This window comes from Sparus aurata, chromosome 3 (genome assembly GCF_900880675.1).
Source record: "Sparus aurata chromosome 3, fSpaAur1.1, whole genome shotgun sequence".
In the NCBI taxonomy this organism is placed as follows: Eukaryota; Metazoa; Chordata; class Actinopteri; order Spariformes; family Sparidae; genus Sparus; species Sparus aurata.
The window spans coordinates 23,707,968-23,723,147 of NC_044189.1; the positions used below are offsets into that span (position 1 = coordinate 23,707,968).

At 43.0% G+C, this 15,180-nt stretch overlaps 1 protein-coding gene and 1 long non-coding RNA gene across 7 annotated transcripts in view; one reads left to right on the top strand and one right to left on the bottom strand.

The window, feature by feature from the left end:
* Window positions 1-7,679, bottom strand: part of fhod3a (formin homology 2 domain containing 3a) — a 77,520-nt gene extending 69,841 nt beyond the window's left edge. For 2 of the 6 annotated variants that reach the window (XM_030412299.1, XM_030412298.1), the window contains exons 1-2: window positions 7,104-7,679; window positions 1,035-1,144 (exon numbers count right to left, since the gene is read on the bottom strand). In XM_030412299.1, coding sequence (XP_030268159.1) covers window positions 1,035-1,144; window positions 7,104-7,268 — 275 coding nt within the window. In that variant the 5' untranslated portion in view covers window positions 7,269-7,679. The remainder of the gene's footprint in view (window positions 1-1,034; window positions 1,145-7,103) is intronic. The other 4 variants (XM_030412301.1, XM_030412300.1, XM_030412303.1 and 1 more) reach the window with 2 other exon arrangements.
* LOC115578939 (uncharacterized) lies at window positions 2,429-13,454 on the top strand. The gene is made up of 4 exons (XR_003983566.1): window positions 2,429-2,589; window positions 12,792-12,896; window positions 13,195-13,209; window positions 13,400-13,454. It is a non-coding gene; the product is annotated as an uncharacterized LOC115578939 (long non-coding RNA).
* The last annotated feature ends 1,726 nt before the right edge of the window (window positions 13,455-15,180 follow it).

The following is a 15,180-nucleotide window of genomic DNA, read 5'->3' on the forward strand; positions in this document are numbered from 1 at the left end:
TGTTATGTGTTTTTTTACATTTCTTTTCAATAACTTACTGTAGCCTGTAACTCCTCAGTCAGGACTTGTAGCATATCTTTTGCAAATGGTTCCCTTGTTGACTTTCAGTGCCTAATTGTAGCCAGTATGCTATCCTGAAATAACTTTCAGGGTAAAGTGTAGCTGACCGTTGCCAGGTGTGAAAAATGTGACTGGTTCACGTTTATTTATGGCAGATCCAGGCTCAGTTTACTGTCATACACAAGCATAGCCTACTGACATATATAAACATATGATGACTAATCAGGCAGACATGTTATAATTTATTTTAAATTTAAAGGTTTTTAGAATTATTACAAAGAAATGAATTATAATAAAACATACTAGGGTATCCAACGCTGATGTGCTTTTTCCACACAGAAAATAAACAATGTTTATTAAGTGAGGCTATTGTTTAGGCCTTAACCTGCTAACTTAATTGATCAAAAGAAAAGGTGTGACAGGATACAGGTGGTTTACTGCCTTTGACTGGGCTAAATCTTTAGCCCATTCTGCCAGGGTTCCATTTTCCACTTCTCTTAGTGTCTCAATGAGAGACACCAGCACTGCTGCTGGGAGATTTAAGCAACTGAAAATACTTCTCAACAGTGCTGTTACAGAGAGTTGACAGGTTTGCAAACTGTGAAATTTTGTCACAATGAAGATCAGAATATCAATTATGTTAAAACCCAGTAAGAGGTGAGCTGTAGCTGTGGAAGGAAGGGGCACATCTGTCCCGCTTTCCAGAGCGCTTCATACTTTCCGTGAACTTGTGCTTCCAAGAAATCCAGCAGCTTGTGATTCTTCCCATTTTTATAAGAATGGAGAAACTCGGAAATTATATGTGTGTGTGGTTGTGTGTGTGTGAGAGAGAGAGAGAGAGAGAAAGAGAAAGAGAGAGCAAAGGGGCAAAGAGACTTATTACTTTTTGCCTCAAATGGTCAAAGTTGTTTTGAAAGTGAGGAGTGAGTGCGTATCAGTCTGTTTCTGAGGGTATTTTCATGAATCAGTCTCACCCTGTGTCATCCTGCTGAAAACCCTCCAGCTCGTCCCTTTGCTCAGCCAGAGAGGACTCCAGATCCAGATAGGTGCCATTGTAGGACAGCTGCAGCGTACAGTCATCAAGCTATAAGAAAGAGTAAAAAATCGCATTAATACAAATGTCTTATATTGAAACTTATATTGTATTTAACTGAATTTAACAAAACTAACGGGGCAACAGCTAAAGCAAAAGAGGATTCCAATTTCAAATTGGCATTTATACCTAAATTAGGGATGGAAAATGTGAAGTGTAGCATGTGAATTTTCCCTGGCCAGACCGTGATGTGCGTACATGAACCACCCGCAGGAATGACATTGGTCTCTGGGCTCGCTATTTTTTTAAATGCTCCCTCACCATGCCCCCGCATGTGTTTCACACCCTTTCTTTTTAAACAATTTCAGCCCGTAAAATAAAGCCAGTTTACGGGGGGAAAGGATCTGAGCACGAGTGTGTACAGTGATCCGTGAAAAGGGAGAGAGCCATATGCGGTGTGTGCTCTGCTTTTGGCATTACAAAGCTGTTAAGGGAATTAACTAGTAGAGACGCAGCAATAAAGGCTGCAGAACATGAAACCAGAACCAGAGGGTAACAGGGAGAGTGAGAAAGAGAGATTTTAGTGCATTTAAATAGCAGCTGTGAGGAAAAATGACACCTTGATATTGTTTTAATCTTGTTCAATGTGAGGCTACAGCACATTTCCCCTCTGTACAGTTATGAGAGGAGCAATGACAATCATTCTCACATACGTAATTTACATGACAGCGTGCTTTCTGGTCTTCACAGATCAATCCTGAGCCGATGCAATCTGCCATCGCATGCTCTAAGAGAGCACCTACGTCAGAATTGACCCACTCCGCTGTGCAATGAGAAACCCTGCTGAGTTTAGAACCAGGTGCAGAGTAATTTATCTGCACAGCCCTGCTGGCATTGATGTTTATGAGTACAGTCACAAGTTGATAGCAGGTGCAAGCGGCCGTCCCAGCTACAACTCGTCAAAGCTCACATACATCGGTGCGTTATTGTTCCAGTCAGCTCGGAGCTTTGCACCTTATTGTCAAAGCTTGCGTATGAATAGGTGAATGAGATCAGAGTCATGGGTTGATTTAGCATTTAGCACCTCAATGTCACTGACAGGCCTAACCTAGCCCGGCCTCTGGTGCCCAGCCAAACGCCCCCCTGGCCGTGTGGTCGGGCTGCATGACGACGCTCTCTGATCACAAGACCCGCTGCTGCTGCTCCCTGTCTGTCCCTCCTTCCCACTCGGAAACAGAGAAAGAGACAGACTGTCGGATGGACTCACAGTATAAATATAACTGTGCTATATTTACTCTGCACCAGGGCAACATGCACACGGGAGCTCAAGGGTGGGTGTGTCCACAAGGGGCTGGGAGTTAAAGGGGGGTGGTGGGCAGTGGCAAGGCCAAAGCGTTACAAGGAGAAGCTGATCGTCTTCCGTGTTGCGATGAAACTTCGCAGCGCAACGCTAACTTATCATTGAAGAAGTCTGAAAGCTCAGGGCAAGGACTGCGGTAAGAAATCGGGGTGACTTTGGGTCCCGCTCCAGTTTCCGCCCACCCCCTCCCCACAACAATTAATCCGTCTGTGTCAAACAGCTTATCCGCAAAGCAGTTACCAGACACAACACTTGAAATATAGGTTAATTCAAATTCCAATTTAAATATGTCAGAGCTGTACTTTCCCAGGTAGACCAGAATGAAAAGACGAAGGACGAAGAGAAAATTATCTTGCAGAGGCTGAATTAAAAGACAGTAATTGGGCCTCGAGTGGACCTTTCAATAAGCTAAACGCTGAGTCTGGCAATGCAGCATGCTCACAGTGAAAATGCCAACATGGTGACGTTAAGTAGGTGTTGTGTTTACAAAAATCACCAACTTGGTTTTGCCTGTTAGCACGCTAACTTTGCTAATTAGCACTCAGGCTGAACATAATGTCATTATAGCATGTTGATATGCTAAATTCGGTAGATATCTTAGCACAGACATCTGTGAAACAATGTCAAAACGATTATTTCTTTGTCCATACAAACTGTCTCTGCCAATTCAATAGCTGATGTGATACTTCAGTTAGGAACAGACCACGGGACAAACAAACACCGCTGTCCTCAGAGGCTGCTTGGACCCCTTGCATGGCTCAAAATGAAGGCTGGGCGATGAGGCCTTGAATTAATATTGCAATATTTTAGGCTATTCAGTGATACATATACCAGGATAATTTGTAATCCAACTGGGCAACAAAATCAACACTATCTGATAAATAACCACCAGAAATGTGGATAAAATGACTTAGTGGCTAAAAGCAAGTACCAGGAGAAGAAGAACAGTCTGGTAAGTCCAGAAAATGATGCACAGAAAAAGACAACAGTGCCATATCACAATATTACGATGTCCAGAATTTAAGAGGATATATACTCTAATACGATGTCACATTTTTATATTTTTTCCTGCCCTTTTAAAAAAAAACAAACAACTGATCAAAAAGAAAACTATTATTTCACCAGGAATTGAACCCTTGTATTGCAGTGCCATTGTTATTCACACCTTTCGTGCCAGTGCAACACGTGAGATTTGGTAAATCTCAGATTGAGGTTTGACTAAGTAGGAGGGGGGTGAGACAGCGGAGGGCTGAGGGGTTAATCGTGTCTTGTCCCACTGCCCCGGTTTTTGTGTCATTCTTGTGCCTAATCTGTCGGCCTTATTCAGCATTTTTTTTTATCTTTATTCCACTCCAACGTAACAGAGGCTTTTCCAAATGCCTTTGAAAATGCCCTGTTCTATTCAACGCCACCTCCAGCTCCGGCTCCCTGCTTTCATCAGCTGCTCCGTTTTATCTACAAACGTTACTCAGTCGTAGAAAATACTGCTCGGACAGCGAGAAGTGAGCCCCGGGACTGCCGCTGTAACACAACACGTTAACAGATCACCCTCCAAAGGGTGTCTCTTTCCTAAAACACTTCGTTTGGGTAATAGCAGTAATAACATAACAAAACACATCATCCTGACAGAGCCGGCAGAGAGGCAGCTCCAGACGGAACCACAAGTTCTTCACACTCAAGACTCTGGGACGGGCCAGGGAAACACTTAGTGGCTAGTATGCTTTACACTCATCACACTTTACACAATCAAATTCTCCCCGAAGAGCCGAGCAAAGGGGGGAAAAAACTGGGGGGAATAATTACTTCCACGTTAAAACAACACCGAGCCTGCTGGCGATCACGGTGGGTCGACAGTTAACAAAGCTCTTACGTAAGTTAGACGACGAGTCTTTAAGAACTTTTTTGGTGTCGGAGTCAGCGCCACAGAGGACCGGGCTCTTTGAAGAGCGCGAAGGCGGGTGTGTTCTACACGACTATTAAATCTCCCAGTGGTGCTTTAATGGCAGCCCTTCGGTAATGAAATAAAAGTTGAGCTGTGAAGTCTGGGCTTTGTTGTCTCTGAGGGGAAAGAGAGTTTTTCACTGCAGGACTGTCGCTGTTTGACTGACGGTGAGGCTTCTGCATTGGGCTGGACATCTGTGTGTCATGGAAGCACCATTATGTAACTTTTTTACATTAAAGGGGCACTATGTGAGATTTAGAGAAGTAATTCAAACTCAGAATTCTAACATTCATGGTATTAATTAGGTAATAGTACAAACTCAGATATATTTACTGTAGAGAATAAACAAGCTGTTCTCAGAGGAAAGTAAGGTCCCCTGGACACTGTTTGAAGCTAGGAAGGTGGCAGGGTCCGCCACATATAAACAAAGTAAAACAGTTTGAAATTGTGTTGTCCTTTAAGGCCAGTTTGTGTATTTAGTTTATTCAGTCACTGAAATGGAAAGAGTTTGTTTATTTACTTTGTTTAAGCGTAAAAAAAATCATTCAATGAAAGTTAATGTCCAATGTGCAATTTCTACATAATATTGCTTTAAAGGCGCACTATGTACGAATTTTCGTCCGTAGTATTTTGAAATCATGTTTTTGTCAAAATAGTATCAGTCAGTAGAGATTATCTACTGACGTAAGCATGCTAACCAGTTCACCACGGCCCACCCCTTCCTTTCAGAGATACCACCCTGAGTTTCCTGAGGTGCCCAATTGTTACATACTGCACCTTTAAATGCCTAATTTATCTTTCACATTCACCCTTTGACACACTAGTTTCGCCTGGTCTAGTGGGAGTTAATTTGTAGGGGTAGAGAAAGTGATGATATCTTCTGTGAGACTGAAAAAAAAGTTTTGAGCAGTGTGGATAAAAAGGACACACACACACACACACACACACACACATACACATATGGTTAGGCTAACTTGCCAGGGCTAAATCAGGGCATCACTGGTTTATGTGTCTGTGTGTGTGTGTGTTTGTTTGTGTGCGTGTGTGTGTGTGTGTGTGTGTGTGTTTTTGTGTTTGAGTGTACGAGCTGGTGCACGGTCAGAGAGGTGGACGAGGAGCTGGAGGAAGAGGTCAGGAAAACCGCGGCAGCCAAAGTGAGGAGAACAAAGTGTCGCAGGGATCCAGGGCCCGGCCACAGGAATTCTGGGACAAGTGACCTATACTTTAAATGCAGCCCAGCCAGCAATACACAGAGCTCCGCCATCACAACATAATAATACAGTAGGGCTTTTTTCTTTAGAGACGAGCATAGAAGGTTTGGACAAAAACGGGACAAAGGAAGACTCGGGAAAGTGTCAAACTCAAACTAGTTTTAACATTTTCCAACAGCACTCGAGCGTTTCAAGGCGCCAACTTTCAGATCTGGACGGTCTGACGGGGCCAATTTGCACCAGTTCAGTTCCATCCCTATAATCTAAGCCCAAATATCCAGTTGCCATTGCGCACAGCTTTCCTCCTGATGCGAATGAAATTGCAAACACCAACGCATGCTGCGCCATCTGCCCGTGTATAGGTTGTAATCATAAGCTTTTCTGTGCTGCGGGCCATTTTTCATTTGTTTTGTGGCTTTTAAAGACGGGGCAGCGAAAGATCTACTCGGTCTGGAAAACCGCTCTGCTGTTCAACGCTGGTTGGCAGTCGTGTGCCAGCAGTGGAAGCGCTCCCCGTCGCTCTCTTTTCATTCCTCACTTCCATTTCAGCTTGATGCTTGATCATCCGTACGAAACAGAGGCACAGGACTAAGGTCACACAGTGTATCTGCTCCACTCGTAGGGCCTCTGTGGGTGTGTTTGTGTGACTCAACCTTGTCAGTGAGGAATGTGTCGATGTGTTATATATTCTGGGTTTGCTTTAAATACTGAAATTCGCTCAGAATGGACACTCCCTCCCCCCCCCCCCCCCCAGCTCGCACCCCGTAATCTGACACTTGACACTTGATCAGCTCTGATTCAGGGCTCTTCACCGGGAGCTTCATGACTGGCACTCGTAGCTGAATGAGGCAACTCAGGATATATCCAGTTGCACTCATGCCTTACCACACCTGTCACTGTGACTTGAAAAGCAAAAAAAACATCAGCAAATAAGAAAGGATCCGCTGTGGGGAGGGGGGGGGGATGTATTTCTCCTCTTTCTCCCATTCCACAGAGAGGTCAGAAATGAAGAGCATGCTCCAAGGTTTCTCTGAGATAACCCAGCATCTCTCCCGATGAAAAAATGTGCACAAACATGGGATTAAGTCGGGGTATTTCAAGTGGGACGTGTGTTTAATGTTGCCGTGGCCTTTGAGGCAAACATTTGCAACCTCTGTCAGTCCTCCGGCTGGAGAGCCAATCAGTTGTGCTCGCCTGTGTGCTCAAAATAGCCTCTGGATGGTGGGGATGGAAGTTTATTTGCAGTAGGCTTGAAGCGAAAAACAGTCTTAAAAGTGGCAAAAACAAACCCTGATTAAAGCCCTGATTCAAAGCTGTGTATTCAAAATGAGAGAAGTTCTGTTAGGATTGTCAGTTCTTGGAAGTTTTTTAGTGATCTTATCATGCTTTATGGTGGAATATATCACTCTCAAACTCCCATATTCGCCCATTTTATCACAAACTTCCACAAGTCCACACAGGTGAAGTGTAGGATGAGCGGCACAGCGGTGATCTTACCTTGTGTGGGGCTTTGAGGAGCCGGTGGACGCCTGCTAACTGGTTGATGAGGGGGATATCCTCTCTGAAGGTGTACAGCGGGGGTCTCGTCGGTTCTGGGAAGTTGGTGCTGTTGAACGGATCGGTGTCGTCTAAGAACTGAACCCTGCAGACAAACGTGGCCATGGTGCCTCCATGCAAGTGGCTCCTCTGAGGGGGCAGCCCGGTTCAGTGAGAGCCGTCGCAGCTCTGCCTCTGGCCGCTGAGCTGGGCTGAGCTGAGCGCTCCTCTCCTGGTAACGATAAACAAACCCGGGTCGCCAAGCGCGCCCTGTGCGCAGCAGCAGCCGGTCCTCCCGCAGGACGCACACCGGTAGGCAGAGTGCAGGAGGGCGAAGGGGGGGGAGGGTTGATGGAAGCCGGAGAGGTGGGACACAGGACAGCGGCTTCTTGCTCTCGCTGTGCTCGCCCTGATGCCGCGGTGTTATTCTCGGAGAGGCAGGTGGCCGGTGATAGAGGGGAGGCGGCGGGCGGACTCCAGCTTGTTGCTGGAGAGTGAAGGATCAGCTCAGCTTGGGACAGCCGGTCTGCTGTCTGTCTGTCTGAGTCCCAGTAAATCCACCCCCCTCACCCCCACCCTCCCATATCTATTTCCCCCTCTGCCTCATCTCTCCCTCCCTTCAGATCGCTGTCCCCGGCTTACCACTGGCTGCATATATCAAAATGAACTGCGCTAATCCTATAGAAAAACATTTAGATAATGTGAGCACATGAAGTAAAATAATAACCTAGGATTCCATTTGGACATTAATTTCAGATAGGTATACACACACCATAAAGTAATTCTAATAATATTATCAAAATAACTTGTGAGTTATATCTATAAGGCTGGTAAATGAAAAGCCTACTCAATCAATGTGGTCAGACGTGATATAGAAGGCGTAAGTTTGGTGTAAAGTCACTACAGAGCACAACAGACACGCTGTAAGTCTCTTTTAGAGCCGCACAAAGACAATTATAATGATTATTAGTAATTATTTACTGTTGAGAGTTTTGCTGCAAGCTGAAGCGCAAAACTGACAAATTGCGACCTCTGGTGGCCAAAGGACTTACATGCAGGTTGAACTGTAATTCTGTTTCAATTCGACCAACTTGGACCAACTTAATGGGCTTTTTTAAAATAAATAACAATAATTATACTTTAGGATATTTTCTGATCGCGTGTTCAAATTTAAAGGGACAGTTCAACATATTTCCCCTCACATCTGTAGTGTTTCTGATCCACCTAGATTGTAAAACAATTCATTTGAAAAGCTCAACAGCAATGACTCTTTCCAACAATTATGACCTGGTTACTTAAGATTATCCACAGACCTTGTTGGGAGCAGTTTCATGCAGGCTACAAACTATTATATATGCAGGCTATTTTTCTTTCTACCAAACCCCAAACGCCAACTGTATTTCTGTGCAGAAGCAAGCGTGCATCTACTCCCCGATGAGCTAGCTTAGCTAACTAAGACAGTAATTGTTGTTGACATAATTCTGTTTTTTTTTTAAAAACCTCCAAAGCAACGTCTCTTTCAGGGAACAATTAACAAAATGCTTTTTCCCGCCCAATGACACAACCATATCACCAGTGGCGGTTCTAGACCAGTTTTAATAGGGGGGCCAGGTTGGGGCCGGCTTTTTTGTTAGGGGGCACATACAACCCAAAAAAAAGGATAAATCCCTCATTCAGGCAAAGCAGTGTTTACAATTTCAGCAATTTTGATTGGGTAGTAAACTGCTGAGACACTTTATTTCTGCCTTTCTCTTCAGAACAAAATTATTGCAAGAAATCTGTCATTGTATTATTAATGCAGACTCCCTGTCAGGGGGGCCACAGGGGGGTCCAGACTCAGAGTTATTGGGGCACTGGCCCCTGTTGGCCCCCCCCCCCTAGAACCGCCCCTGCATATCACCACGCGAAAGGACACAAGAATCTACTCATGGATGATGATCTACTGAGCCGAGGAGGATGCCATTATTATTTACATCTTGCATGAGTAGTTACACTTCTATCTGCTCAGGCATATGTTGACGGGGGGAGAAAGAACTATTTCATACATCAAACTGCTCACAGTAAGGTCTGCTGATGAGTGCCAGCCGGCTACATTATATTGGAGAGAGGGCAGACATCTCCTCGGCCAATATCTTTGAACTTTGAAAAATGTGGATGGGAAAAACAGCTCTGCAGGGAGGAGGAAACATATGTATGTATTTTTGACACTGGGGTGAACTGTACCTTTAAACACAGTGGCATATTATAAGAATGAGAGCTCTTTAAATTTTCCTTTACTCTGACGTGCTGTCTAAGATTTTGCTCTTTGACTGGTGACTCACCCTCTAATCACAGGGTCGGCAGTTCAATCCCCAGCACCTCCCATTGGTCAGGCCATTGTTTTGTGTCGCGGTAACTAACGAGTGAAGTGCTTTATAGAGGCAGTCCATTTACCATTCACGACACCACCAGGCCATTTGTTGGTGGACTTGTAAACATCATCTGCGTGTGTGAGCAAAATCTGTCGTTAAAAACACATCAAGTAAAGTAAGCAAAGTGCTCTGGCCGTCACAACTGCTGCCGTCTCTTCAGTATTGCAGCTCGTGGGTGAACTTGACCTAAACATGACCTGAACAACGGTGTTCTTGACGCCATGTATCGGCGGTGGTAGGTTTTGTCACTGCAGACTTTTTTCGTGTTTTTCTTGTTCTTTTTAATGCATTGGTTTGGGCAAGAGAAAAGCATTCTTCTGCCTGTTACAAGAGGTTCTTAAAAAGGTTTCTTATTAACAGTTCAACACGCAAATCCACTGTGAGTTTGGATCAAATCCACAAAATCTCATGTTAAATAGTCACCAAGTAATGAATGGTAAAAAAAATAAATAATAAAAAATGAATAAAAAGAATAAAAAAGAATGTTGGAATGTGCATGATGTGACACACACTGTACCCGCGTGTGTGTGGCCACAAGCACCAGTCAGACAAATCAGATTAATTATTGGCACGGGTGTTTTCCAGCAGGTCCACTCTGTACTGTCGAGATGCCAGATGTGATGAAGCGATAAATGCTTGACAGCAGCATTTCCAACAAGGAAGGCAGCATGCCACTATGTATCTGTTGGGTGGATTTCACGCCACAGACACCATGAGACCGTTTACTCCCAACCCCCGGCTGGAGAAGATGGAGAAGGAGGAAGCTGGAGGCCGGCCAAAATGGGACAGCGAAGCCCAGTATCTGCTCACCTGTGTGGGATTCAGTGTGGGACTTGGAAATGTCTGACGGTTCAGAATCATGGAGGAGGTAAACTCCTCGAATCTGGAGCCAGTTCCCATAATGGACATATGACACAAACTTCACATTGGTCCATGACTCCTGGACATTATGTACTGTGTTTGCAAATAAGGCATTACAATGTGTGTGTGTCTAGCACAAAATGAAATGCACTGATCCTGATCAATTGGGGTTGATGATTACAAATAACTCACTAACTCATAGCTCCTTCTATAACTAGAGGGGGCTCATTCTAAAGTATTGAAAACACAACAATTCTTAGTTTCAGATGATTATACATTAACGCAAACATAATAAGGAATATTATATTCTATCACTACCAGTAGATGCCCTAAATCCACACTGGACCTTGGTTAGGTGTTGTGTAAGGACAACAAACATATTGAGGACACATTCAAAATGGCACTCAAAACCATGATGCATCATTGTCAGGTTAAATTAATGGCTCATAGAAGTGAGTTAATACAGCCCGTCAATAGCAAAGAACTGCTGATGTGTTGAACAACAGCATGTAGCGATGGATGAATTCTGTGATGTACAACTCTGAAACTGTCATTTTATTTAGCAGGTCTCTGGTCCTGAACTCCAAATCTACATTTTGACATGATGAGGGTGCAAAAGAGTCTTGTTTACGTTTCTCGCAGTTGTCTACGATACAGCACTTAGTATTTCCACGACCCGGATGACAGAGAACCAGAGCCGGCCTGAGGCATAAGCGAACCAAGCTGCCGCTTGGGGCCCCCAAGAAAAAATAAAAAAAATAAAAAATGACATATTAAAGACATTAAACAAGTAACATGAATGAATGAATAATTCAAGCCAAGATGATTCCTTATGCATCTGTGCCCAGGGGGACAGTAGTTCATAATCTGTCACTGTATTAATACAATTTATAATGTAACACTATAGCGTGACATTTGTGTCAATAATTGTCAAGCACAGGTGACTCCGTGGTGGTGGGAGGGGGGCCCCAAATCAAATTCTGCTTAGGGCCCCCAAAAGGCTTGGGCAAGGAACTGCAGAGAACCTTCATCAACGTGTATTAAGTAGTGAGGGTTAAATGTGTTTTAACCTTCGGTGGATGCATGTGGTTTGCAGTGCTTGTGCTGCATGATTTGACAGATAAGTGACTCCAGCAGAGGGTGACAGTATACCCTGCTCATGAGGTGGGCCTTCATCTTGAAGTCTGTGTTTAACTGTGTGTAGTGGAATTCACTGCTTAGTGGGAGCTTTTGTGTCCTGGTCTGTTGTTGTAACCCTTCGCCCTTTGACCCCTCACATTTATTACAGCAGGTCAACCCATTCAGCAGTGGGACATTTTAGTCTAGACCGAAGAGGACCAGCAGAACAACACTGCCATGCGTAGAGCAGCAACAGCAATTTACTGCTTAAGAAAAAAAATATCTATATGTTTATCTAGAAAAACAAGCGAGTGTGTATTCAAGATATGATGGGCTCAATTTATTGAGGTTCATTCGGAACATAGCCTATAAAACCAGGCTGTTTTTCTCGGTTTTTAAGAAGTCGACATCTTAAAGAACGTTTTTTCACCCAACAGAACAACCAGAAATACTGAAGCTCAGATGAGGAATAGATAAACTTGACAGAGCAGCTATTGTACACTGTACACTGACCAAGCTGAGGGAAGAGACCTGTTTTTATCTTGAACTTGCTGTGATACCCTCATATCATGACTGAGATAAGCTGAAAAAACCTTCAAAGGCGGAAATCGGATTTCCCAACTGCTGAGCTGCGGTCCGGGAGAGTCTGTGTATTAATCTGAAGTGGTTAACATTTAGCCCATGAAAGTACTGAGAGCGCCAGTGAATCTGTAGTTGATGGGCTGTAGTGGGCTAGGGGTTAGGTTAGATGAGGTTTCATACAGTCCACACACACACACAAACACACACACACACACCACACAACATGTTAATGTTGCACAAACTTATCATCAGAATTTAAGATGATTGTTCAGGAGCATCATAATTTGATGTGTGATTCATTTTTACTTCCTTGTATCAGCTGATTTAGACCTCCGCTATCTAAAAAAACTCCCGATAGCGGAGTGAACTTTCAGCCCTGAGCCGACTCCACGTGCAGCGTCATGCATGATACTGAAGACAATAACAGTTCCTGTTGCTCCCTTTTGTTCGTCCAAGCGTTTCGACATGACTTTGACATTTTGAAAGGTTAACTGCAAAAAATTTAATGTCAGGACACTTGATAGGTTACGGGTGTAATCATGGAATAATGTAGACACAAAATACAATTACATAGAAAGTGCTGATTTCATGCAATGAGGAACACATTATCTTAACGGTTATCTAAGCTTACCTTGGTGTGTCCCCTGGTGCTTTTATGATATCCTTTCTTATCTAGCTCATCCTGGATGAGATCCCACTGCTGCACCACGAGTTTGCCAACTCCTTGGAAAGTCAAGTGTGGGGATTCGGGCCGCAATCAACCCCTACTTGACTGGAATTGGTGAGTGAATGCCTGAGTGATTTTGGTCCATTATGGAAGAGCTAGCTTAAAATTGGGCTGTTGGATACACTCGGCTTAGCGGCATCACCAGTTGTGGATAAAATTCCTAACACATGCTTTGCAATACTATGGTGGTCCATTAAAGGTGCAATATATAAGAATTTTGGTTGCAGGCATTAAACAAAATAACTAAAAATGTCAAAAGAATATGAAGAAATAAAGTTTTGATGCTATGATGTTGTTATATTGAGCACATGCAGAGATATCTACTGAAGACACGTCTCATCTCATCCTGCAGCTGCAGCCCTGTTCAGTAAGTGCTGTGGATCAACTGTGAAATAAACGCGGCATCTAATCCAAGATAAACAGAATAAAGTGTGTGTATTTTATATGATATTTCAAGTTTTACTCTCGTGCATTTTCTCTAACAAAGTAAAATCATTTACACTGCAAAAATGTCGCCTGTAATAAAAGCATGGTTTTGTTTTCTGGCAACAATACAGAGCAAGATGCCGTTATCATCTCTATAATTAATGGCTGTACTGCTGCTATGCCGCCACTGTTATCGGCTCCATCACTGGCATCTGGGTGACAGAGCAGTTTGATGCCTGCATTAATAGGTATGTGTTTGACATATTGCATCCATTTATTTTAGTTAATCAAGGCCAAACTAAACAATCTCCTTATTAGATGTGATTTTCCTCACAGTGATAGCATTACAGAGTGTGGGTGTTTCCCTAATTTCACATGTTTCCTAAAGTTCATCTTTTAGAAACATCATGAAGCTGCTGAATTTGTTTAATCCAGCTGAGGGGACAATCGCAGAGAGCAACTACGATGAAATGCAGCAAAAGCTCAACAGCACGCTCTCAGGGTCAGAGGTCGCTCAAGGGCTGGACCTGAGGATGTTTCTCAGTGATGAGACTTGGTCTTATATGGAAAGATCTTATATGATTGTCTTGGTCATCTTTGTGTTTTACATTGTCAAGAAAGTCAGAGACAAGCTGACATACCTGGAATCCAAAGTTGGTATGTTTCACACCTGTCATTAGCTAATTAACTCCAAAATATGTTTAGAAAAATATCTTTTCATTTTGAAGTCTTGTTCCATATTTACAGGCAAACTTCCAAAGTTTGGAGACGTTACCCTATCCCAGCTGGATTTCTGTTTTTATTGACCCTCCCAGTCTTTGGATCCCAGGATTTGCTTTGTATAAATTATTCCAAAGATGCAGCATGAAAACCACCAATGAACACGAATTCAATATTGTATCTGCCACAACAAAGTCATTGAATAATAAGAGCATTTCACCGGAGTGTGCTGTGAGTTGTATTTTTAGTGGTAAAGTGCCGCAATGTCAAACACTTAATGTCTTTTTCACTTACTTGCTGAGCTAAATCTGATCAACAGATTGGATTATATGGGATCACTTTTCAACTATGGTCCATCGTTGCTATAGAAAACAAGCCCTAATACCCCCTAACCCCTAACCCTAACCCTAATACATTAGTGTTTAATGTCTTTATTCAATTTTGAGATAACATCTGGTCATGGCTGCACTGAAAAACAAATGACATGTAATTTGTCAAAATTTCTGAAAAAGCACCTGTCTTGTGAGGCCATGCTGCTGGAACACATCTTATACTCAGCTTGATCTCCTCAACAAAGAGACAGCTCCAAAGTCTAATCTGTTCTCGAGGCCCGGCCTTTGTCAGTAACCACAGACAATGAGCAGAAAAATCCTGAGTGATTATGAGATACGCTGCTGAGCCTGATAACATCAAGGCCTTGTACTAAAACGTGCCAATCAGCTTATTGGTGTTATTGATGACTTGTGTAAGTGACACAGTGGCACTTAGCCCTATTAAAAAAAAAAAACAAGATTAAAGTTATTTTTAGATTCATCACCACCACCAACCCTTTCCATATGAAACTTTGTTTTCACATTATCAGTTGACATAGTGTTACTGATCACAGACACTTTAACCCTGTGTTCCTCTTCACTTAATCATTTGAGGTAATAAAGCACATAAACCAGTCAAGAATATCCTGACTGTTATTCATGAAGGTAGAAGTGACGCTGGCCAAAAGCACAGCAACTGTTCAAAAGGAGAAACTTGAAAATAAATAGGTATTGTGACATTTGTCGTTGAATTAAAAGTGTTGTTTGTATTTAAAATGTATATGGTGTTTCAACATTTAATCAGCAAAGTTAACAGAGAATGTTAACTGCATATATTATATATCATGTATAATATATGTATGCATCATATAATAATGTTT